We start from the raw sequence: 26,778 nt of genomic DNA on the forward strand, positions 1-26,778 counted from the left end.
TCAAATATTAAGATTTTTTTTTAAAAATGCCTAGTCACTTAATTCTGCCCGTGACGAAGCCTTTTGCAGTGCAGCATGTGAGTCTTTTACTCACTAGAGACTGAATTAACTCTCCGCATAGGTCATGGTTCTAGTGTTTCAAATGCCTGACCAAAACAAGGACACCGCCTACACAGTGAATGGAAAGGGACAAAAGGTCAATTGCGCTTACCAATATACAAGATAGATACAAAGGCCGTGTGTTTTTATGAATTACAGTGGTGTGAAAAACTATTTGCCCCCTTCCTGATTTCTTATTCTTTTGCATGTTTGTCACACAAAATGTTTCTGATCATCAAACACATTTAACTATTAGTCAAAGATAATATAATTGAACAAAAAATGCAGTTTTTAAATGGTGGTTTTTATTATTTAGGGAGAAAAAAAATCCAAACCAACATGGCCCTGTGTGAAAAAGTAATTGCCCCCTGAACCTAATAACTGATTGGGCCACCCTTAGCAGCAATAAATGCAATCAAGCGTTTGCAATAACTTGCAATGAGTCTTTTACAGCGCTCTGGAGGAATTTTGGCCCACTCATCTTTGCAGAATTGTTGTAATTCAGCTTTATTTGAGGGTTTTTTAGCATGAATCGCCTTTTTAAGGTCATGCCACAACATCTCAATAGGATTCAGGTCAGGACTTTGACTTGGCCACTCCAAAGTCTTCATTTTGTTTTTCTTTAGCCATTCAGAGGTGGATTTGCTGGTGTGTTATGGGTCATTGTCCTGCTGCAGCACCCAAGATCGCTTCAGCTTGAGTTGACGAACAGATGGCCGGACATTCTCCTTCAGGATTTTTTGGTAGACAGTAGAATTCATGGTTCCATCTATCACAGCAAGCCTTCCAGGTCCTGAAGCAGCAAAACAACCCCAGACCATCACACTACCACCCCCATATTTTACTGTTGGTATGGTGTTCTTTTTCTGAAATGCTGTGTTACTTTTACGCCAGATGTAACGGGACACGCACCTTCCAAAAAGTTCAACTTTTGTCTCGTCGGTCCACAAGGTATTTTCCCAAAAGTCTTGGCAATCATTGAGATGTTTTTTAGCAAAATTGAGACGAGCCTTGATGTTCTTTTTGCTTAAGTGGTTTGCGCCTTGGAAATCTGCCATGCAGGCCGTTTTTGCCCAGTCTCTTTCTTATGGTGGAGTCGTGAACACTGACCTTAATTGAGGCAAGTGAGGCCTGCAGTTCTTTAGATGTTGTCCTGGGGTCTTTTGTGGCCTCTCGGATGAGTTGTCTCTGCGCTCTTGGGGTAATTTTGGTCGGCCGGCCACTCCTGGGAAGGTTCACCACTGTTCCATGTTTTTGCCATTTGTGGATAATGGCTCTCACTGTGGTTCGCTGGAGTCCCAAAGCTTCAGAAATGGCTTTATAACCTGTACCAGACTGATAGATCTCAATTACTTTTGTTCTCATTTGTTCCTGAATTTCTTTGGATCTTGGCCTGATGTCTAGCTTTTGAGGTGCTTTTGGTCTACTTCTCTGTGTCAGGTAGCTCCTATTTAAGTGATTTCTTGATTGAAACAGGTGTGGCAGTAATCAGGCCTGGGGGTGACTACAGAAATTGAACTCAGGTATGATAAACCACATTTAGGTTATTTTTTAACAAGGGGGGCAATCACTTTTTCACACAGGGCCATGTAGGTTTGGATTTTTTTTCTCCCTAAATAATAAAAACCATCATTTAAAAACTGCATTTTTTGTTCAATTATATTATCTTTGACTAATAGTTAAATGTGTTTGATGATCAGAAACATTTTGTGTGACAAACATGCAAAAGAATAAGAAATCAGGAAGGGGGCAAATAGTTTTTCAGACCACTGTACATTCTCTGCGAATTTCCATTACCATTTTGGTTAGAATTATTTCAAATATACTGTACGTGACATGACTGCAGGTTCCTCCCGTACAGCGGGCAAGAAGAAAACACTCAGTCAGAGTGTAGCACGTGACTGGCATTTACTACACTGCATACTCTCTGTTTCTATGGTGCAGTTGGAAATTCACAATCTGTTCTCTCATGATGAAATACATGGTAACAAAATTCTCACTAACTAAATGCTGCAAGAAACTAACTGCTTGTTTTTTTGTGTCAGATTTTTATATAATTACTGCAAAATCACTTGTGGTAAATATAATAGTTTGGAAAGTGTAATCTAATTTTCCTGCTTGATCACAGGATTTTTGAGGAATTCCACATAGCTACTGTATGTAATCCAACAGAAATAAACACTTTGATTCTACTGTAATTCTGGGTATCACATCAGAAGATATGGTGCTCGAGAAAGAAAGCTTCAACACCAGGAGAAATGCACCAGCAGTGATGGGATGTCTTACAGTACATGCCAGTTTCTGAAACTGGTGATTGGTGTAGGATCAAGCTGAGAGAAGAAAGTGTAGGATTGGTTTGTGATTGATTCAGCAACTGAAGAGTTTGTCAGAGAAAAGGCTGTTAAGCAAACACTGTGAAACACTAGTGGGTTTTCTTGTGAAAGTACAAGCGGAAAGACTAGGAATATTAATTTGAAGATAATTCAAAATTAATTGTAAAATAATTTCGGGTTATTTTCTTCTTTACATGATAAATGAATTGCAAAAGGTCATCACAGAAGCAAAAGCACAGAATAAGTGACAAGTTGAGGGTATGACTTGCCTGGTCTTTAGGGAATTTTCCTGAAATTATTAATGTTTATGCATTTGATAAATCTAGAATCTAGAAATTTAATGCATTACTATTTTTTCACGCAAACTAATCATATGACCAAGTTTGACCCTAATAGCTTTCCATAATTACAGTGGGGTTACCAGGGTGTGTGTTATAATGGCAGGTTTAACGTGGATATTAAGATGAATAAGGAAACATCACCAGATGTGCTGAACAACACAGTTCATTATAAAAAGCTTTCAGATGAAAGTTTGGATAAAACCAAAGTTGTGTACTTGAGCTACATTCAAGAGGAACTATTTTTACAAGAATATATTAAGTGTAAGGTGTGGGAGTGGTGGTTCAGATGGCTAAGGATCTAGATCGGGGCCAGGGGTAGCTCAGTGGTTAAGGCATTGGACTACGGTTCAGAAGATCCCAGGTTCAAACCCCACAACCACCAAGTTGCCACTGTTGGGCCCTTGAGCAAGGCCCTTAACCCTCATCTGCTCAGATGTGTAATGAGATAAAATGTAAGTCGCTCTGGATAAGAGCGTCTGCTAAATGCCTAAATGTAGATTGTTAATTAAAGGATTGAGAATCCAGGTGCAATATCTGCTTCCCTTAACTTGTTTGTCATGAATTTCCTTTCCAACAGTGCACATTTATAATACATGTAAATCTGAGTACTTTTAAGTTGTGATTAATCATGATTAATCACAGACCATGACTGTGATTAACTAGATAAAACTTTTAATCAACTGACAGCACTAGTTGACAACACTAACTGAAGTGCCAGTGCTATTCTAAGTTCTTTAATTTACACCATTTGATTTATTTAATTCAGCACCAAATACACATCAAAAGCATTTTATTTATTGAGATTTAAATTTTAGAAGATTATCATCCTTAGCACACAGAATACACTTGCTATTAAATATTCATATACGTTTGTTAATGTTTTGTAACATGCCTCTGTTTTGGTTCCTGTCACTGCTTAATCATGTAATTAGCTTGTTTCATTAATTGTGCAGGGTGTATAGGTCTTACCAAGAAATCTTGTCAGTTGTTTCATTCATTCATGAGTTTGAATCCTTATCTGTGTTTCTTGACATGATTATTGATTACCCTTGTGTATTATTGCGATTTTGTGTTTTTATTTATTATTGCCATCATGGTCTTACCCAAATAGACGTTACTGAACTCCAGTGGCTTTATTAGGCCAAGTTTTTCGATTTATTAGGTTTATGCGATTGTAGCCATTTAATCAGTTTCATTTGCAAAGTTGCTTGAGTCTAAATATACAAGAGCACAGCTAATTTGCTTCCAAATTTGCATTTTACTGGCAGTTTTTTCCAAAAGAAAGCAAGGGAAGCCTTGGGGAGATACTGACCTTTGGGAGTTAGCACAAAGTCTTACTGTAGCCTGTTGCTAAGCAACACCCTTCTTCACTGATAGCAACCCAAATGATGTACTAATCATGTTTATTAACTGGTGATTTTTAAAGCATCCATCATAGGAAGGGAAAAACATTATGTTTAAGATGCTGCTAGGTTCACAATTAAATGGGAACTCAAACAGCGACAACAACAACAACAAATGTTTTTTAACTAATTAAATCAGGACAAATAAGCAATTTAGATAAATGTCTCTCGTTTATTCTTTACTAAAAAAGGTCACGTCATTTAGAAGTGATGGACGGATGCATGTCCCACAAACCTTGAGGCATGATTACTTATTGAACTAAAGCACAGGATTTTGGCAGGGCTGAGGACTGTAGCTTCTATCACACTAATGAATTTATCTACACTGCCTGGCCAAAAAAATGCTTTTAAACCCTTATTAACCTGTATCAGGCAAAGAAAATATTTCACGTACTTTCCTTATGCATTATTAAAATCTAGTGGGATAGGACTGTCAACTTTATGGAAGGAAATCATAAATGACCGTGTCAGGAGATCACTTATACACTTGGTGGAAGCTGCATCGTAAACAGTCGACAGTAAAAATGTTTAATGTTGAAAGTAAGAGCATTTTCATACACAGTGAGATGAGAATTCACAGGATTGCAAGTAAACCACTGCCTGGCCATAAGATAAACACTTTTTTTGAAAAAAAAAAATAATAATAATAATAATCTTCAATTTACTGGGAAACATAAAGATTGGAGCAATGGAACAGGTCTAATGAGTTCAGATTGACCCTATACCAGAGTAATGGGAACGCCAGGGTAAGAGGGGAAGCAATGCACCCATTATGCACAGTGCTCACTGTACTGTATAAGCCACTTGAGGCAATATTATGAGCCAGGGTTGCTTCAGTTGAACAGGTCTAGACTCAGAAACATTATGTGGCAATAAAATGAAGTCAGCTGATGACATGAATGCATCAAATTAATGGATTTTTTTTCTTTTCTGAAGGCCCAGGCATATTCCAGGATTCAAACGGTGAAAAGGGGGGTTCCGAGAGCATAAGGAATAATTTTTACACATGAATTGGCCATCATATTGTGTGTTGGAATCAAAGCTAAAGGTGGTCAAATTCATTATGTTAAAGTATGTGACTTTTTTCTTGGCCAAGCAGTGTCGTTATTGTAACTGCATACATAAAAAAAAAAACTAACCTGATTGCAAGTGCCGATGTCCACACCACTCTTAAGGTACTCCAAAACTTTATCGATGTTCCCGGCTCTTGCAGCTCGTAAGAAACTGGTGTTGCTGTCCGACTGGATAATAGAAAAAAGGCAATATTAGTATTAGTGAGGATTCTGACATATAAAATTGACCAGGTGATCAGGGGTTAGAAATCCTGTCACAATCATGGTCAATAGTATGGTTTGATGATGAAGACACCCCTTGTTAAGCTTACCATCCCAATACCTTACTAATATTACATGTAACTTAATAGTGGCACAATTCTTTTTTTTTTTGTTTTAATATAATGTGTATGATTTTAACAAACAATTTGCTTTGTCATTTGGATGCACATGACCATACACAGGTCTGTTTCAGATGCTGTACTGCTGAAGATTCTATTGGTGTATAAACTGTGTACAGCAATTCCAAGCCATCTGATAATGAAACTTGATCTCAGAAAATTTTTATTGCATTTCAAAACTGCTTTTTCCACCTTCTGTGATTTGTAATAGCAAAAATATATATATAAATATATTAATTATAATGCTTATCACAGACCATGGCCTACTTGCAGTATTGTATAATAACCCTCATTACTGCTTATTATAGCAAGACTTGGTTTATCAGCTGCTTGCAAAAACACAAGGTGACATTAAAATATATCTTTATTTACTGTATATAAAAGTACATGACTATGCAAATATCAGTATGATAGTCAGCACATTAATAGCTATTTCCTTAGTAGCAGCACAATTCCAAATAAATGCTGTGTAAAGGTAAAACACATAAAATGCAAAAGGACATGGACATTATAACAATAAAGAGTCAGGACATTATATCTGAGACAATATTTTTTTAGTTCTTAAAAAAAAAAAGATTAAAAATATTAAAAATGACCTTATCCAGCTGCCAAATTTGTACACACAGTGTATGTTGCTAGCCAATTGCTACTAGCTTTGAAATTAGCAAGGTTAGCTATCTGGGCAAGTCACTAGCTTTTCCATTCTATTCCCTTTTGTTACTCACTAATAATGCACATTTGACAGGACAATATGTATGTGCATTTATATGACAAAAGTTAACTTAAAATCCCTGTGGCAGCTATATGGAAATATATAGTAAGATACACAAGAACATTACTTTATTGTTATATGAAACATCATGTGATACCGTACGATCCTCCCCAAGCCGAAACTGTGCCCTTAGAAACAAATATCAAAAAAAGGGTAATACATTATACATTAGGGATGTATTGAAATTATGAAATGTAAAGTGTGTTTGTTCAACAGCAGCAGAGTACAGAGCACAGCAGACAGATCAGGTGAAATCACAAGTACACAGGCAATTTGGAGCAGTGTTGGTATGTCAAGTGTACTGTAAACAGAAGCGGCTCCAAAAAGTGGTTGCAATAAAGATAATGATGATAATGAAGATCAAACGTAATGAACAATAGTGGGATTCCTCAAGAAATCATTCTAATGAAAGAAACAAATAGGAACGAAACAATGTACAATAGAAAAAAAGCTAATACATTATGTATAATTCTGTAGTACATATTGGTATCTGTTCTACTTAAGCAATAGTCTTGAATATTTTAGACTTTGACTGAGAAAAAAATATGAAGAAATCAAAATATAAATAAAATATGATAATGCTGCATGTTGGTAATAATATCAAGGAATAATGATGTCGAAAAATCAAATTATTTGATTACCTTTAAATAATCAGCTTAAATAATTACAAATAATTCTTTTGTAAGTGGCTTGTTTAATAAACCATGCTTTATTATTCTCAGTCCTGTCCATATTCATAACATAAATGCAATATATGTGTGACATAAAAAAAATGAGAATTACTATGTTTACGAAAACAGATATTACTGAAAGAATGCTGTGCAGAGAGAATGAGAGAGACCTGGTGTAAACCAACAACTGGTTTTCAGTTTAAATATAATTGCCCAAATTCAAAAAAGAACTCTGAAAATGATGCAACCTGTTTGCCTCAGGAGGCAGCAGCAGGCGCCAGGATCCACTCGTCTGCCCCTCATACTGGGCTTGGATACACCCTGCTGTGCCTGCTATATACACACGAGTGTCCCAGGATAACACTCAGGAGGTTTTGCTGCAGTATCTCTCTGGGAAGGGTGGCATTAAACCCACTCACAGATCTTTTCTCTTAAATGTCATTTAAGGTCGCTTTGACTTAATTTAGGGCCTATTTTAGCTGTTTTATTCTAATAGAGAATATAATGTATTTATAATTATGCCTTATTGGTGTTGCCAATTAATAGCAGTGTTTGTATATATAACATAACTACATTTAGAGTACATACATCCATGCATACCTGCTATAACTTTACAGATTTAGATAAAACGATGTACAGTACAGTATATATCAGAGCTGTAAAAAAAAGTATAAATACAGACAGCATTGCTTTTTATTAGTAACAAAACTGAAAATCAAAACCTTATTTTAACATTATCCATAAACTTTTGTCTCATTGTGTTTTAAAGCTTTCTCGTAACACCTTATGAGAAATCTTTTTAATTCACTAATTAATAATTTTATCACAGTCATTTTCAGCTACATTTGTTACCTAAACATTCTGGTCCATGTGTTGGGCAACTCCATTCTAACATTCTATGTGTCACAACAAATCACTGAGTTTCTACCCACAAATCAAACAGCTTGTGACTTCCAAATAAAATGGAGTAGGCTGATTTCTTTCTTCTTCCTTTTTTGCATTCATGAAATCAGATAAGCCTGGTTGTGGAATATAGTAGATGATTCTTACAAGTTCACAACAGCTCCAGTAACAAAGCAGAAATACCCTTGGATGATATTCATCAGTAGATGTCTGATTATACTGCAAAGTCAAACAGTATCCTCAGCCAACAATGTGCACTACAGATAAAATATCTGCAAACAAAAACAGTTTTATGCCTCATATCATAACTGAGAGCTAGAGAAGAAATGGCTGATTGTCCTTAAACTCCTACATAACATTTTTGTTTTAAGTCTTTTCTTCAAGAGAGTTGCCAATTTTCCTATAAATTACAAACGTGCCTAACCCATACAGAAACCCTGGACTGTTATATCTAAATCATTCTACTAACAGAGAGCCTTCAGGTTCAAGAATAAAATAGAGGCTGATACTCATTTTTGGTGCGGGAGATAAAGCTGAGGTGTATTTAATGTCAAGTGCACACATATACACTATAGGGACAAAAGTATTTGGCCAAATCTGCAATGGCATTGTATCCTAAAACATTTAGATTGGAACCCTAAATTGCGAGTAAAATTTGTTCCAGAAGCATTCTTGTATATCAAAACACTAGTATATCAAAGTGAATTTCCTCATAAAATGGTAAAAACTCAGATGATTTGTTCCACAACCCAAAAAAATAAATATGCACACATGAAACTCCACTATATATCAAGACTTGCTCGTTTACCAAGTCAAAATTTGTTTAAAATTTTTGCCTGTCTTGCTGAACACTCGCAAACCAGGTTACTCGCAATCCGGGGTTCCACTCTACTTCAATATGGAGTTGGTCCCCAATGTGCCACTTGGTTTATGGGTGAACACTATAAAACAAACAGTTGCTATAGAGTGATTTGGGGAAGCATTTGCCAGGATTGTACAGTTAGCTATTTCTTCTGACATGTAGGGTGATGTGTGATGTGTACAGACTTTGACCAGATGGAAACAAGTAATGGTGACCATACGATGCTATATATCAGTCATGACTTTCTGATACTGTTTAGCTGGATGTCCTTTCGCTTTGTATTCTGAGCACAATCTCCTGCAATGCTGCACAACATAAAGCTTGCCAACGCACAGATTATTGGTATACATTATGGTAATGGATTAAAACCTTTTCACCTTACAATGAACCAGATTTTTTTTTTATTCTGACCCCTGTCATTTGGAGGGAGCATGTGGCATCCAGATGTGTTACTGTCCATTTATTGCGCCAAGCGTGCAAGCTCAAATTAAAATGCATTCTTGCCTTAAGTCAGAGAAGATAGATTACACAGATAAACTCATAGATAAGAACTCTCAGCTTTGTGCACTTTCATTTTAGCATGAAGATTTGTGGATGATGAGCCTCACTGTTTTAAGATCAAACAGAAAAGTAAATATGATAGAAAATCATATCTAAAGGCCAGTGAATAACCAGCGTAAAATATTCATCCACTGAGAGCCTATCTGCTCTAATCAGTCCTGGAGGAGTTATGAATAATACAAAATTGGACTATGAGCATCATTGCTAAAAAACATCTACTGTCAACCCTGCCTAGTGACCACACAGACCACTGTCTCTGACACCATGACAGCAGAACTTTTCCTAGGGCAGATGCAACATGTTCTTATTGCAGTTTTATTTATGCTCTCTTTCGCAGTGACATTTTATCCTCTTGTATAGCAAAAAGTTCATTTGAAAGAAAAGAATATATCGAATTCTTTAAACTTGACAAGAGACTGAAGAAATGGAAGACATAAATAAGCCACAGGTAAAAGCGTCCCTCTGCAATGACTCATCGCTGTGCCAACAAAATTGAGGGTCACCTTAAAACGGAACTTGTGTTCAGTACGGATCGTGTTCATTACCCACAGCCGCTGCATCCAACTGCCAAGTTTTTCATTAGACTACTTACATTTTATCAGCCAAGATAAATGTCCAGAAAATCTTGAGTACACACACGCACACACACGCACACATACACACACACACACACACACACACGCACACATACACACTGGGTGGCACCTGTGCATCATTAAAATCTATTTCTGGAAATCCTATCAGCACACTACAGCATGTGTGTGTTTACATGCCGCCCAGCAACTATCTGTATGACATTCAAAGTTCCTTGGGCATGCCCCGGGTGCCTATAACAAAATGATCTTCATCAGTAACAATAATAAAGTAATAAAGTAATATCATAGACTGTAAGAATTTGAGAAACAATAGAAGCATAATGTCTCTGTTTGAACCAGCCATACTAAGTTTTCCAACCTTATTTGCTTTTCTGGATTCCCTGCTTTCCTGGCCTACCAGAAAAAAAAAAAAAAACATGCTCCTTTGATTAAATAGTGAGTATAAAAATGCAGTTGACGAAAATGATCATGGTCTCAGGTGAACAGTTAGTCTTAAATACTCATGTCACGCAGTGCCAGGCAACAGGCAGGAAAGCTATTTAAATCAATTAGTTTATAAGAAGCTAAACAATGTATTTTTTTAACCAATAGTACTGATAAACAATTTCTGTATTCTTGACATGCATAATACAAGGACTGAAAGAAATGCAAAAGTGGGAATAGCTTTTTTAATTAAGTGACGTAGGTCAGTAAAATTGCACATGGTTGGTAAAGTAACTCTGAGTGTCCCTGTCCAATAGTCTCAATCACAAGTGATGCATCATTAAAAGCATTGTCACAGTTGATGATCTCCTACTGTGTGGTTTGTATTTAACACAGGTTTACCCTTCTTTAAACTTCCCATCCATCTGTGCACTTTGTTCTTGTCACTGGTGTCATCTCGATACACATTCTTCAGCACAGTGGAAGACCATTATTTTTTGTGGCAACAGAGATTTTCAAACCACAATTCCCAATAGAAAAGGATAAGTTTTTAAGAATCAGTGAATTATGATGGTTCAATCAGTAGTCATCATCTTGTCCTGGGAAAATACTCAGTATGCAATACACATCGAACACATACTTCTAAAGAGCTCCTGATGAAGCAGTCTGGCTAAGGATCAGTTGATTGGTCTGGTTTGATTTATACCACTCAACCACGTGGCATGATTTCATTTCATCTCTTCAGCAATAACCCCAACCCCAAGGACACACGATGTGATGAGAGGACAGTATATCTGAGTCACTATTCATCACAGCCAGAAGGCTGAAACACAGTTTGGCTTCTAAAATAAGCAGGAAACCTGGCACTGACTTCTTTTTTTCATGTCTTTGGACAACAACAAGGTCTAACAGAAAGGAGATTTAAAGGCTAGCATACTTGATTAGCATATGAAATGGCAGCTGCATGAGGTCAGTCAGTGCTAATAGTGTGTACCTTGAAGGAACGAATTGGAGGTTCTGTGGCCCTGTGAGTTTTCTCTGACCCATAAGACATTTTTTTGCAGTTACATTTAAAAAAATTTAGACTCTCGAAAAGGCTCTGAGACAGTGGTGGCTCATCGATTAAGGGCCTGTCCACACGGAGACGCGTTTCGCTGTATACGTATACATTTTTTATCGTATTGGCGTTTCGTCCACACGGATCCGGCGTTTTAGGAGACTGAAACCGCTATTTTTTGAAACCGGTTCCCAAAATGGATAAATCTGAAAACGACACCCTTGCGTCTTCGTGTGTACGGCCAATCCGTATATTTTGTGAAACGATGATGTCATCACATCACGTGTCGGCTGCGTCACATGTAACAGCAACAACAATAATGGCAGACTACATGATTGTGTTCGTGTTGCTACAAAGCCTACTAGCTTTATTACAGCAAAATCTATTGCTTCTATGCAACTGTTATGAGCAACAAGCGATAATGGACAACATAATCTTGGTTCGTATACAGCGCGCAAGGTTATGCGCATGCTCAAAGTCTTCTTCTCCGTGTATAGTGTATCTCTATGGCAGAATTACAGTGCCCCATACTGGTCTGGCATATATACTACATCGTTTTCAGTGGTTTCGTGTGTACGCAGATATTTCTTGAGACGACGCCGGACGATCGGATAGGGAACGCACCGGCTTCGTGTGGACGGAGTCTAAAACTCTGGGTTACTGAGCAGAAGGTCAGGGGGTCAAGCCCTAGCAGTGTCAGTCTGCCACTAAGCATGCTAGAGTTTGGTACTTTGGTTTAAAAATCCTATCTCAGACGAAAGACATAATTCTGCTTTGTCTACAGTCCATTTTGTTTATCTCTGTTTACCACAGCATTTTAGTGCATTTAGAAGAATACTGCATACAGGTGCTACTTACAAAGGTGTATTTCTTCCATGCCCAGTTTGCAAAGGAATTTACTAGGGCTGTCAATCTTAACGCATTACCACGTGATTAATCTAACAGGGAGAATAACATGACTCATGTACTGTATTTATAAAAAAAAGCTTCTAGATGGAAGTTTGGATAAAACCAATGTTGTGTGCTTGAGTTGCAGTACGTTTAAAGGGAAACTATTTTTAGCCTCTACATTTAAAGTTAATTCTTAGGATATTCTAAAACTGCATAGTTTCCTCTAACCAGTTCGTCGAATGCATTTCTTCCTTCCAACATTGCATGTTTATAATACAATACAAGAAAATCTGAGTATTAAAAATTGTGATCTTAGTCAGATCACTTACATATTGACACATTGGGTTCTGTCCTAATAATAGAAAACTATATGTCATATAGGAATTTGGTGCATCTATATGGCTATATGGCAAATAAATAAATAAATAAATCAGAGATAAGATCCATTTGCAGATTAGTAGCCAGAAAGTATCCTCTTCCACACGTCTCTAATACTCTAATACAGCTGTCACAGATTGCTCAAAGACCCCATGATGGCCTGTTTTAGCAAGTAGTGAGTTTCTTACCAATAATTTTTCTTTTTCAGTTTTATTATTAACAGACACCTTACTCCTCTACTGTAACAGTCCAAAACAGCTGAAATGTGAACTGTAGCACCGTATCGAAGGAAACTATGGGACACTTTGTGATTCCCAAAGTGTGAAAACAGCAGTCTTGCAGAAATCTACAGCCAGATCATTCAATCGGTACACTGCGGTTTCGATTTTCAAATTTCAATCAGTAAACATGACGTGCCTGGATCTGATCAGCTGTCCGGTCTCGTAACCAATTCACAGAGGCCATAAAAACGTTATTACAGTAGGAAAACCTGTCAAACATGACATGCTACAGATAAACTCAGCAAGGAGCCGTTGTTAAACGCATAAAGATTTGTTACTGTGTGTGCATCCGAGTTTAAGGTCCAAGTGGGACATTGTAACGATATGGTTCCAACTACAGCTCCAAAATGATAAAGTGAAATGGCAGGAAGATGTAAATCTGCAGATTCTTACCCAGGGTTCGGTGCTCCAGCTCTGATTCGAACCATCAGTATTTGAAGTAGGATTACTCCGTTCTGGGTTTTCCTCCGTTTCTCTGGGCATTTTATGCATTGCTCTGTTGCCCATAGCAACTGTGTTTGAATTTCATCTCATTACAAGTTTCAAGCGAAGTGGAAACTTACTAATACTAAACGAATCTTCCTTAAGCTCCAGTCTTGTGTCTTACTAGGAGCACCATGGCACTTTACTCTCTTGTTTATTTGCTAGAGTGACATCCAGCTTCTTCTATAAACAGAAAGAACCATCTACTGCTGGCGTCTTCACTGTTCATTTGAGCCTCAGCTATTTTTACACCCACTAGCTGTGCATGTGAGTGGAGTGTCAGTGGTATGTTTGGAACTAGAAAGTGTACAGGAGTACACAGCGACGGGCGTGAAGTGGGAGCTAATATACATATACATTAAATGAATACAACAATACCATGGCACCAGGTACTGTACTGTACAACTTACCTGGTACAACTGTGTACCTGGTAATGGGGAAAGTAAAGCGTTATTGTTTCAATGTTCTGTACATACTAGGCATATTTTATTAAACTTTTTGTACTGTTGCATAGAAACATTTTTACAAAATCCCCACCAGATTCACAGGAGTTTCAGCTACACTTTATTATACAGTATTTCATTTACATTACAAGCATTCTTACCCGGTTTGAACCCGGGACTTTCCAATCAGTAATCCAATACCTTAACCGCTGAGATACACAAAAAAGCACACACAAAAAAAATGTGCAAAGTGTTCACAACACAGCTGCCTTACATTTAGTGATGCTCAGCAAACTCCATACCAGGCAAAGCTCACAGAGAGCTGAAAATGACGAAACGATGACTAAGCCGTGAAAGAGCATCTCCTGATCACAGCGTGTGCTAAATGTTCCAGTAATTACAGTGTGTTGGCCACCATAGATAACACACACACACATACACACACTTTCTCTTTCATAGAGAGACATTTCTGTCCTAAATTTTTATCTCTTTTGGTTTATTTGTTTTCTTTTAAAGATTTCTTTTTGGATGGCTTTCTTTGTAGTGAAATGATTAAATTTTTTTATAATACTGTAGCATCATTAAATTTGCGTGCATTAGAAATTTAGAGGTAATTCACATAGTGTACAGTACAACACTAAAATATGTACATACAGTGCAATAACTCATCAGCAAACATGTATAGGTTATTATTATAAATGGGACACAAATCTAATCATCTCCCACACTCAGGATGCACAAGTGTTCAAACATCTCATGGTATGCATATACTGTATTTGTGCTTTATTGCATCATTTTCCATACAGTACTGTATGTATGGAGAGTTTAGGGATACTCTGTACTATGACTATATTACTAACTCCTACTCAATAGCCTTTAGTGGACAGGCTGGCTATACCGTATAACTCCCCATAAGCCCGCTTAAATCCCTCAAGACTAGTAAAAGTCAAATTAAATACCGACTGTATAGTGATCCCCACACTACCCAGGTTATGTTACGAGATATTGTGCTAGCAATACTATATTAATTCAGGAGGATCCAAAAAACAACCCTTAACAAATGTATTGATCCTACTCTCATAATCAATAATTTGTAATTCATTTATATTTCGACCTCGTGAGCGACTCTCCTCATCTCTAAAGCATAAAGTAGTCCCGCGAGATGTGGTATGATTTATCAAAGCTACAGCACGCTGCAGTGTACAGTAGCTACAGTATGTGTGGGAGGCAGAGTTAAATGTCCCTATTCTCCTTACAAAACAAGCCTGAAAAACATGACACGCCATTACACTGCCTTGTCATAAATAGGAGAAATCTAATCCGCACCTGAAGCAAGAAAAAGGGTTAAATAACTGTTACAGACTTGTAGACTAGTGCCAGAGCAACAGGTGACCATGTTAACTATTCATTCGTACTGTATATGCATCATGCGGTCACAGTTTCCGCGACCATTCTAAGCCAAAAGGCAATAGCACGGCAACTGAGACACCCCTTATTTTTTTCAAGTTTTTCAATTTCTTTACATTTAGGAACAAAATAGGAACACATGTTTTACTGTGCTGTAAAATGCCTGAAGTTGCAATTAAAAAAGTGGTTGTTTTTTAAACATTCACGTCATCACTTGCTTTTTATGCTTAATTGATCTATAGGCCATTGTGTGGCTTAAGAAACAAAAAAAACATTCCCTTTGAAACTGGTCAGGTACAGGGACTGGACTGAAAATAAGAGCCAAAAATGAGAGCCAGATACGTCCTCCAGAAAGCCTTGAGTACTATTTCTCAAGATTACATTAAAATTAAAAGAAAGTCTGGCTCTATGGCTGGCTCAAGATTTTACACAGTACTGTATGTACATATATAGATGAATAGATACTTTAGATAGATATAGTATACTACGACACAGTGGCATGTCGTCTTGCACTTCCAGGGTCGGGGTTCAATTCCCGATTCAGGTCTGTATTCATGGTTGGTGCGTTTCCCCCGGGCGCTCCGGTGTTTTCCCACAGTCCAATGACAGGGAGGTCGGGCTGATTGCCATATTCAAATTGCCAGTATTGTTTGAATGACAACACACATATGTATACTGTATATATAGACATATACAGTAAATACTGTATAGCAGAGGTGTCAAGTAACGAAGTACAAATACTTCATTACCTTACTTAAGTAGAAATTTTGGGTATCTATACTTTACTGGAGTAATTATTTTTCAGCCGACTTTTTACTTCTACTCCTTACATTTTCACGCAATTATCTGTACTTTCTACTCCTTACATTTTACAAATAGCCTCGTTACTCCTATTTTATTTCAGCTTCTCATTCAAAAAACAAACAAAAAAAAACATCCGGATAAATCGCGCCATCCAGATGGAGCGAATTTGATTGTGGTTGGATGAGAAGTATAAACATACCATTCCGACACCCTATTGGTTGGGTGTATATATATATATATATATATAAAAAAATTTTTTTGATTAATTGCTTGGATTAATCATTCATTCTGCCAGCACTAATGTTTATTGTAGACAACCATACAAGGGTAATTGTTACTAAGCCTGCCCTGGGTACACTAATTTTCTTGTATGATGCCCTCACAGATTCCTGCAGCTAAGCTTGGATGTACATTTACATTCCAATAAAGGCTACTAATGACACGCCTCTGAAGTTTGACTTTTTGCACTATTAAAATACTTATAGGCAACTAGTTATCATATCTTTTTCTCCAGAAAACATCTTAATGCTTAGTAGTACACATATATGGTTCTTTAATGTATTTGCATTGTACTAAAATCCATTCTTTTTCAATTGCCATATACAGTATCCCAAATCACTATGGCTGTTAAAAAATACAACAAAAAAACAACACCACATTTTTCTTTTCTTTTTTTTTTATGAGGTGTTAGTGCAGTATATAGGCCCGTGGCACAGCCTAAGCTTTTATCCTTAATGCTTTTTCCCCCTCACGTTACTTTTACTTTTATACTTTAAGTAGTTTTGAAACCAATACTTTTACACTTTTTCTTGAGTAAAAAGTTGATACTTCAACTTCTAAAGAAGTCTTTTTAAACCCTAGTATATATACAGTACCTCTACTCAAGTAATGAATGTGAATACTTTTGACAACACTGCTGTATAGTATGCACAATATATATGCACAATATATACAGTATATATATGTTACCTTTCTGTATGGTTATGTTTCTTTAACATGTATAGTATCTCACCACTCCTTTAATCACTCTAAACGATATTTCATTCTAAGAGCAGATTTTCTTTCAGGTTTTCCCCCACTACAATCAAATTGCAGGCTCTAATCCTTTGGTAGATGCAGAAGACAAACATAACTAATCTGTGGTAAACCACATGCCAGGCATAGTGGGGTTGGGGCACTGAACGAAAGTATAATCTTCAAAATATATATATATAATAATCTGTATCTGTCTTAACACCCTAAAATGACACAACTGTTCAGCAACATAAAGGCAAAGTGTAACAAACCTAAAACAAAAGTAAGAAATCTCAAAATCTTATTCTATGTTAATGCTATCAAACACAAATACCGTACATTGGAGACCTTCATACGGGTTTGTAAGCAAGACGCAGTACATTTCTTACTGTAAGTTACTCTATGTCTACAAGGGACTTTGTCACAAATGTAATCACTTCAAGCTATAAATTCTTGTCTTGACTAGCTTAAACACCTCAAAGAGTACTGCAGTCCTCATCATTTACAGTGGCTACACGACTGCACTGAGTAAGGATGGAAAAAAAGGAGTCAGGGGCTATGTTACCATAGCAACTCGGACAGCTGGACTGCAAGAGTTTATTGGCAAGCTTGGTGTGTGTGTGTGTGTGTGTGTGTGTGTGTGTGTGTGTGTGTGTGTGTGTGTGTGTGCATGTATGTGTGTTTTCTCAGCATTTAATCTTTATTGCACTGCACATACCGGCTTGCTATAGCATGGTGGAAGAAGATAAGTTAAGCGGCACACATCAGGCACTCTAATGCATTGTACAACCCAAATATATCAAGCTGCAAACCTTTAAAGAGGTGTTTACCAAAGGGAGAAATAATAGCTTGGCTCTAATAAAATATTAAATGATTTGTTATTGATTCTACCAGACAAGGATTTCCTTAAAATAAAACCATTTAATGGATAGAATACTAAGATCTGACTGATTAGAATAAGTACTGTAGTAGATTACAGTCTGTAATTAAATAGCATTAATTCCTTTAAGGCACATTTAGGCAAAATCATACATGTAAGTCTGCAAAAATACAATACAAGCATATTTGATACGCAAAAAAAAAAAAGACATTTAATGAAATACAGCAGAGTTGATGTGAAATTCTTTTCAGACTATATACTGAATATACTGTTGCAGAAATGCACAGATTGCTGTTTTGCATAACACTCTCCAGATTACCATCAGATGCATAAATGGACTGCAAGCGTGTTTACTTAGAATGAAAAAGGCTGGATTATCAGCCCAGTCCACAGAGCCAGATGTGGAGGATTTTAAGTAATTTCATTTAGAATCTAAAGTACATATACAGTAGCTCTACTCCCTTAATAACACAGGGTCCTTCTGAGCAGCATGCTAATTCAGTCACTCGTTCACTAATTCAATCACATTTTGGCTTACAGTATGTGTTCTTCTGGATATGACTGACGTGGGTTGTTTAGCAAAGATGCATGTAAATTTGAAAACCTAAACATGACCTGACTCCATCACATACGTCAATTTGAAGAATAGGAAACACCTGATATTCTAAACATATTGATAAAATGATTTTATAGTTTAGGTAATTAAAAAAATGGCAACACAAAAGAAGAGGAGGGAAAGAACTAGTGAAAACAATTGTTGTGAATAAATTATGACTTAGCAAGGACATGTTCCTATTTCTCTGTGACTGTGTGCTTGGCTGATTTTTTGGTGCAACTGCTTCATAGCATTCAGACTGAAATGTTTGTGTCCTTGCGGCACTAAAAATCTGATATTTGGATGGTACAGTAAAAATAAATAATATATTTTTTTCTGTAATACTTAAACACATCACTACCTTAATTAGGCAAAACTGTGCAATGTTTTCTGTATCTGTATAAAGTTTAGGAACAAAAAATACTCAAAACTTCAGTCCTGTCATCTTTTGATCACTTTCTTACTCATTCTCTATACGGCTTATCCTGGTCAGGGTCTCGGAAAACCTGGAGCCTATCCCTGGGGACTCGTGGCGCGCGGCAGGGTACATCCTGGATGGGGTCCCAGTCCACTGCAGGGCACAACCCTCTACAGGCAATAAGGAAATGACAATAAGCCTACTCTGCGTGTCTTTGGACTGTGGGAGGAAACAGGAGTATTCGTAGGAAACCAACCAAGCACTGCAAACACTCGAACCTGAAGGTGCAAGACCATAGTGCTAATCAATATGCAACTCTGCCACCTATAACCAACCAGATATGCTACAATATATATAATTTGCATTTCTTTTTGTAACATTTTTTTGGCTTCATTATTATGATGGAAGAAACACTATTAGGGCACATGAATATGTTTCAATCTACTTGTGCACCAGCACTCAACAATGAAATAGGACATTGAGCCAAATCACCTTAAACATACACAGCTCCAGTTGTTCCTGTGAATTTAGGCTGTCGCCGACAAGTTCATTGAAATTAGGTGTCTGTCTATATTGTCCTTATCTAAAGAGAGAGAGTCTACATGGTTTGCTGTAATTTAAACCAAGCATCAGAATGGGTAAAAAAAAAAAGATGATTTAATGAATCTAAACGGCATGGTTGTTGATGCCAGAATGGCTGGTTTGAGCATTTTCGAAACTGTTGATCTCTGGGGATTTTCACACACAACCATCCTTTGGGTTTATAAAAAATATCCAGTGAGCAGGAATTCTTTGGGTTAAAATGCCTTACAAAGGAAAATAGCCAGACTGGTTCCAGCTGATAGAAAGGCAACAGTAACATCTCATTACACTCGAGGTATGCCAAAGAGCATCTCTGGACACACAACATGACAAACCTGGAAGCAGATAAGCTACAGCAGCACAACACCACACCAGGTGCCACTCCTGTCAGCCAAAGAATGGGAAACCAAGGCTACAATTTGCATGGGCTCACCAAAATTGTACAATATGAGACTGGAAAAAGATGTCTCAAACATGTCTCATGCCTGTATGATGAGTCTCGGTTTCTGTTGTGACATTCCGATGGTCCTGAAGGGTCAGAATTTGGTGTAAATAACATGAAACCATGGATCCATCCATCCGTCCATCTAGAAACCTCTGTAGTGCAACAAGCTACCATGGAGGCCAATAGTGATCATAGTATTTATTTCTATTTTCACAACCGTGGTAGGACCTTCAACATTCACACGCACGTTTACACACTACAGTCAATTTAGTGCGCTAATTAGCCTCATCCGCATGTCGTAGGACCGTGGGGGGAAATAGTGTATATACGGTAGTCCACATATAATCGTGTCTACAGTAAACCACCAAAGAGTCAGATTAAGATTTGAATACTTTATCTACAGTTCTTTATCTTCTAGTTTTTTCCTATTGTCTAGTGGTACTGTTTACAGTACAGATGCTTGGATTTTGATGTGTCATGTCTAGTGTTTGCAGATTCTGTTCGGCAAAATGATTACCTGTTCATATGCGTGTTAATTCTTTCAACAGCATTAAAACTACTGTACTGTACTGTAGTTTGGCAAACTTTGCTGTAGGGAGGAACTAAAACCACGCAGGTCCTCCATGCTTGCCAGTTATATAGTGGATTTATAAATAAACAGGAGCAATCCACACAGAAGGACATGGAGGTTAGCAAAAGCAAGAAGTCTCATTTATTTGCTTGAAGCATTAAAATGGCTCCTGGCTTTGCAGTCTTCATGTACAATGTGTGAGCTCGACCATGTTCCAGATTCTCATGTAAGATTCATGAAGAGTCCAGAGCACTTCGGAAATTGAAAAAAGAAAAAGAAAGTAAACAAAGGAGAAGGAGGGAGGTGATTATCTGTCTGTGACTGCAGCCCTTTATGGATTATGTCTAAACAATATCTGGCCTAGACACAACACACCCGTAAAAGGTAAATAAATACTGTATATGAATACATTTTAACCCAAACTGATTTTACAGGCCAAACAATGCTAAATTTAACCCAGTAAAAGTACATTTGTGTATTCACTCCATATTTGCTGAACAGGTAATCGTCATTGAAACTACAAACATATTTTATATGTGCCACATATGCATATAACTTCAGCTAAAATCATCTTTATAAAAAATCTTTGCGTTCAGGTTACTTGCCTGAAGTGACTCAAATCTGATTTTTATACCTTCACTTGACACAGAAAGCCGGTGGATTTGTGGTTAGATTCCTGCCTCGGGTCTGTGTGCATGGAGTTTGCATGTTCTCTACATGTTTGGTGGGTTTCCTCCTGGTACTCCGGTTTACTCCCTCAGTCTAAAGGCATGCAGATTAGGCTAATTCGCATTCCTAAATTGTTCATAGTGTATAAATGATTGTGTGTTTGTGTGTGTGCCGTACGATGGATTGGCACCCTGTCCAGAGTGTACCCCGCCTTGTGCCCTAAGTCTCCTGGCATAAGCTCCAGGCCACCGGCGACCCTGTATACAGGACAAAGCTGTATAGACAATGAGTGAGTGAGTGAGTGAGTGAGTGAGTGAGAGTGATGCAGACCTGATTAGTTTGAAGGCTGCCAGAATGCACAAGTCTGTTTTTCAGATCGGATCTGAGTTACATTGATTTCTGCCCCTAGATCAGATACATATCTAATACATAGTCACGGTCATGCCACTTTTTGCCTCTGTTCATGCGTGGGACGCTCGTTGACGTCAGTTAGCAATAGCAGCATTGGGATGTCACACCCGGGCTAACAATACAGTAGCTGCTAAAACAGCTAAAGGCTTTGTTCCTTCCTCTGGACCTCAACAAATACAACCAACCAACTGCTTGCAGCCCTCCAGATGGCATATTTCTGCTAAACTGGAATCCACTGTTTGAAATGAATGACTGGTCGCACAGCTATGACATATTTTAATACAGACGGTACGAGCTAAGACGTATCGTTGTCTGCTTGTGTGCCGTTTCAGAGGACAGTTGCGTCCACATTCGACTCAGATAAAAGTCACTGGGAATTATGAATGTAAACTATCATGACATGCAAGTCTGACCTGGACAAAAAAAAAAAAGAATTGACGATGTGGCTTGTAATACTAATGCTAGTCATTCTTTGTTTAACTTGTCGTTTCATCCATTTCAAATTAAGAGCGAACAATATAATTTTCGGCTGGTTACGTGATTTAATGCTTCCCAATAAAGCCATTTAATTAGACCACAATAACACCCAGTTTACCCAACAGTGCTGAACAATACTGGATCTGGCAATTCAGTTTTATCCAGATGCATAAACAACTGAAATTTAAACAGTAAGACTGATGGATGTCACCTGTTTAGTTTTTGTCCAGGGAGCTTACATTTACATTTAGGCATTTGGCCGACACTCATATCCAGAGCAACTTACATTTTTATCTCATTACACATCTGAGCAGTTGAGGGTTAAGGGCCTTGCTCAAGGGCCCAACAGTGGCAACTTGGTGGTTGTGGGTTTTATTTACACTGTGCTTAATCATACCTCCTTGTTCCTTTAAATAAGTTTTGTGACATTGTCTCATGTTTGTCTTTGCAACCTGCCATTTGAAGCGCGGTTTAGTTTCTGTCCAACTGCCGCAAAGTATCGGTGTTACATAACTCTCGATCTCTGTGCGATCTGTGCGTAAATTGTCATTTCTCCAGCTTGTTTTTTTTTTTTTTAGAACGCTGTCTTCAACCGTTCACAATTATAGTCATTTAAGCAACATCGTCCTCAGCAAATAAAACTGCAGGAAACATACAATCATGCAAAATGTTTTTGTGATTTCATGGGTGGCTTCCATTGATGCAGATCGAAAACCATGACACCTTCACCTTCCCCCAGCCATAAACACACAAACCAGCTTCTCGAGAGACAATTTCGAAACGCCGATTAATCTCCTTGGAAACCAAACATGGCAGAGTGATCATATGGGAATCACTGTTAATCTCACGCCTTCGTGCATGTCGTATATCTCTCTCTAAGGCATCTCCATACAAACAGCCTTTCATCAGGTATTAGCGATGCAGCGTTAGCCACGGTGCATTTCACCGCTTCTTTAAGACATGCCCTTGATCTCAGGCTCCTGTGTACAATCAGAGATTCCCAAATACACAGTCGCATAGCAGCAAATGTACTGCACAAATATGTGATGCTGCAGTAGGACTCATACCAGGCTCTGTGTGACACCGGTCACCATGTTAGGAGAAGATTAATGAAGCAAGACAAGACGCTGACTAAATGCTGAATGCGGTGGGTTTTTAGCAAAGAGGTGCTCAAAGGATGCTGTGCTACAGTGTGAGCCGGAGGAACGGTGTCTTAAAGCAGAAATATATATAAATATGTGCATGCATATGAAGTGGCAAGGAGTGGATGTTATCATATGAATACATAAGGAGGAATGAAGCAAATATTGGCACGAGGAAGTTATTTGTACTCGGTTAGTTCAATATAATATCCTAATGCATTACAGAAAACAGATACATCAAAAGGGGAAGGTTTCCTGTAAGGGCTGCATTAGAAGGTATATATGATTGAAGGCTTAGAAAATGTTTAATGGGGAGGTAAAAAAAAAAAAAAAAAAGAATCCTGGAAATCTCATGGGTTTTCAAGGAAAAAAAAACCATAGATGTAGCTGATGTAACTGGTAGTGACATGGTAAGGGTGGTATGATATTCTAGGAAGCATCAGTGCCCATGTTGCTGATGGAGGTGGGATGGGAAGGAAAAAAAAGCCGGTCTGCCGTGTGGCGTACCTTGCGTTTGCGCTCAGCCCGTTCTCTGGAGCGTCTCCTTCTCTCACGCGCCTTCTCCAGCACCTTTGTGTCAGGCTGCTGCTCCATCTCCAACCGGGCCTTTTTGAGATGCGCCGCCGCGTGCGCCATAATTGATACAGGTTGTCCACAAGAAGACGAAAAAATATAAGTTGACAGGACAGGAGTCCGATTGCCAAATGGCAGGCGAGTCTCCTGCCCAAGGGCAGAGAAGAAGCACCTGCTGTCTCTGCACAAGCGCAGTCAGGGAATGAGACAGATCCAAGAGCTCCCTGAACAGACTAGTCCAGACTCAAGCTCAGCCTCCTCACTCTGGGTAGCAGCATCCAACACAGGTGACAGCGTGTATGTGAGAGAAACAATGCAAGAAGGGAGGGGTATAGGATAATCAGAAGTAAACCAGAGAGAGAGAGAGAGAGAAGCTGTAGTCCTCCCACGACAGTTCTCTGAATAGAATAGTCCAGATCAGTCTCGTCTCTCTCTAGTTAAAAGCGTACATACTGTAGGTGACGCCAAGTGTGTAAGATAAAGGATGGTGTATCGAGATGAGAGACGGTCAATAAGTTATCCTGAAAGGCAGAACGAGGGGGTGACCCATCCCTGTGTGGACACACTGCCCCGCTTCAGCACTACATGAACAGTCATGAGAGAAAACATGATGATGCGACCAATCACATTCCTCACTTCCACACTGTACCCACTCGCCGGGACAAACGGATTCAACCATGCGAGAAAACCAGGCGGGAGGAGGGGGGGGAGGGAGATGAAATATTAAAAGCAACCACCTAGCACATCAACCCCCATCACATTTCCTTCCCACCCGTCAGAAGGAGAAAATGGTGCAGTCTACCTCCACATGAAGTCAAAACAAGCTTGTAAAATCCCAGCACACATACAGGATCCGGGATGCTCCTCTGATAGATTAAAGAGCCACATCAAAGAGAGTGTGTGTGCAAGAGTGGGTGGCTGGGTTGACGGGTGTCTGCGTGCTTACGTGTGTACCACCGCGTCTATAGCACTCCATGAATACAATCTACACTCTACAGTCTGAATAAAACCAAGGCCGCTCATGAAACGGCCAGGCGTCTGTTCACCTGTAAAATCAACGCTTATGTCAGGCTAATAGTACATTATTTATTTATTTATTGTTTGCCATGCAAATAACTTATTTTTAGTAAAGCCTTTTCAGGAATGATGCAAAGTGACACTAACAGTTAAATGATAAACCTGCGATATCAGTGCAACAAAAACAAACTGATTTGTCCAGGAGCCTCAGTGCAGCACACACCCTGGTTTGTTTCACTATGGTGCCATCTGCTGGCTGATTCCCCTTCTTACACCAAACACTAGCACACAAACTGGTTTGTTCGGCACCAATATGCATCCTTTTAAAATAATCACTACAGCTACAGATTAACTATCTATCTTCAACTAATGCACTTATTACTGATGATGTAATACATGATGTAATCCTTAGCACAAGGATACAATTCCATAAACAACCACAATACCTGGCTTAAATGAATAATACAAATAAATTAATAACAATATTTCCTTCGACCGGCTTTACCTTTGCTAATGGCACACGTTCACTGATGCATTGTTTCAACATCACAACATTTTTTTTTTTTGTCCAGAGTCGTGTTAATTTTTGTTTGAAATATTATACTGATGAAGGGCGAATTAAACCATCCACAAAGTGCCTTCCAAAGACTTTCAATAGGGTAAACGTCAGGACTTTGAGTGAATATGAATCTTGATATTGTTGCCATGAAACATAAGGTACCCGACCCTTTAGGATAGAAGAAATCCATGCGCTTCTGTTCTTACCCTGATGCACCCATCACTCTGGAATAGGGTCAACCTGAACTCATCAGGCCACATCAACTCTTTACATTCGATTTAAGCAGTTTTTCCTAATTAGCCTCACTAACACGTTTTCTCATGGCGACGCAGCTGTTTAGTCACAATCCTGTGAGTTCTTGTCACATTGTGCATGTGGAAATGCTCTTACTTTCAATATTAAATGTAGCTGTAAAGTAATCTGCTTGTGGTCACAGTTGTTTCTGTGAAGTTGACAGTTTGGCACTATCTGTCCGGTTCTTAATAATGAGTTGGATCCAATTCCATCAGCTTTGTTCTTTTCTTAGCTCGATGCAGGCCAATAATTTGACTGTAACATCTTTTCTATGACCATGAGATACATGTTCCGACATGGTTTGTTTAACAAGTGAGAATCTAGTTAGGTTTAAAATAATTGCATCAGTTAGGGTTAAAATAATTGCTGGCAGCTGAAACGTATTAATCACTGCAGTAACTATCCAATGAAAGGCATGCATGAGGTCTTATGTGCTTATTTGAATCCAAACAATGACTTTTTTTTGCACTTTATACCATAAGTAATAAACCATTTTTGAGTCGTGACATCTTGTTACCTGATTCTAGTAGTGTTAATATTATAATATAAATGTAAAATAAAAAATACATATAACATGCTTATTTGTGAATCATAAAATGTTTCATGATGAATCAGAACATATGGATAGTAGAAATGTTTTTTTCCCCCATTCATTTATTCACTGCAGGGGGCTGGAGCCTATCCCAACAGGCTATTTGGGAAGGCCAAACAATTTTTTAATCAAATTTAAATTTCATTTGTCACATACACTGTCATACACAGTACGATATGCAGTGAAATGCTTATACGACCTTTAGTAACCTTAAAATCAAGATAACAATAATAATGGAAAATCAAGATTAACAATAAGAAATAAATTATGAAATAGAACAAGAATGAAATATAGAACAACTTAGCTGTAGGAGAAAGAAATAGAAATATATTTAAAAAACTGCAAATACAAAGTACTGTATGGGCAATGACTGTACAA

The 26,778-nt window shown here is 38.1% G+C and overlaps 1 protein-coding gene across 1 annotated transcript in view; it reads right to left on the reverse strand.

The window, feature by feature from the left end:
- ank2b (ankyrin 2b, neuronal) overlaps window positions 1-24,001 on the reverse strand; it is a 105,584-nt gene extending 81,583 nt beyond the window's left edge. Inside the window, exons 1-2 of the mRNA XM_053497210.1 lie at window positions 23,873-24,001; window positions 5,316-5,417 (exon numbers count right to left, since the gene is read on the reverse strand). Coding sequence (XP_053353185.1) covers window positions 5,316-5,417; window positions 23,873-24,001 — 231 coding nt within the window. The remainder of the gene's footprint in view (window positions 1-5,315; window positions 5,418-23,872) is intronic.
- Window positions 24,002-26,778: the final 2,777 nt, after the last annotated feature.

This window comes from Clarias gariepinus, chromosome 1 (assembly GCF_024256425.1).
Source record: "Clarias gariepinus isolate MV-2021 ecotype Netherlands chromosome 1, CGAR_prim_01v2, whole genome shotgun sequence".
NCBI lineage: Eukaryota > Metazoa > Chordata > Actinopteri > Siluriformes > Clariidae > Clarias > Clarias gariepinus.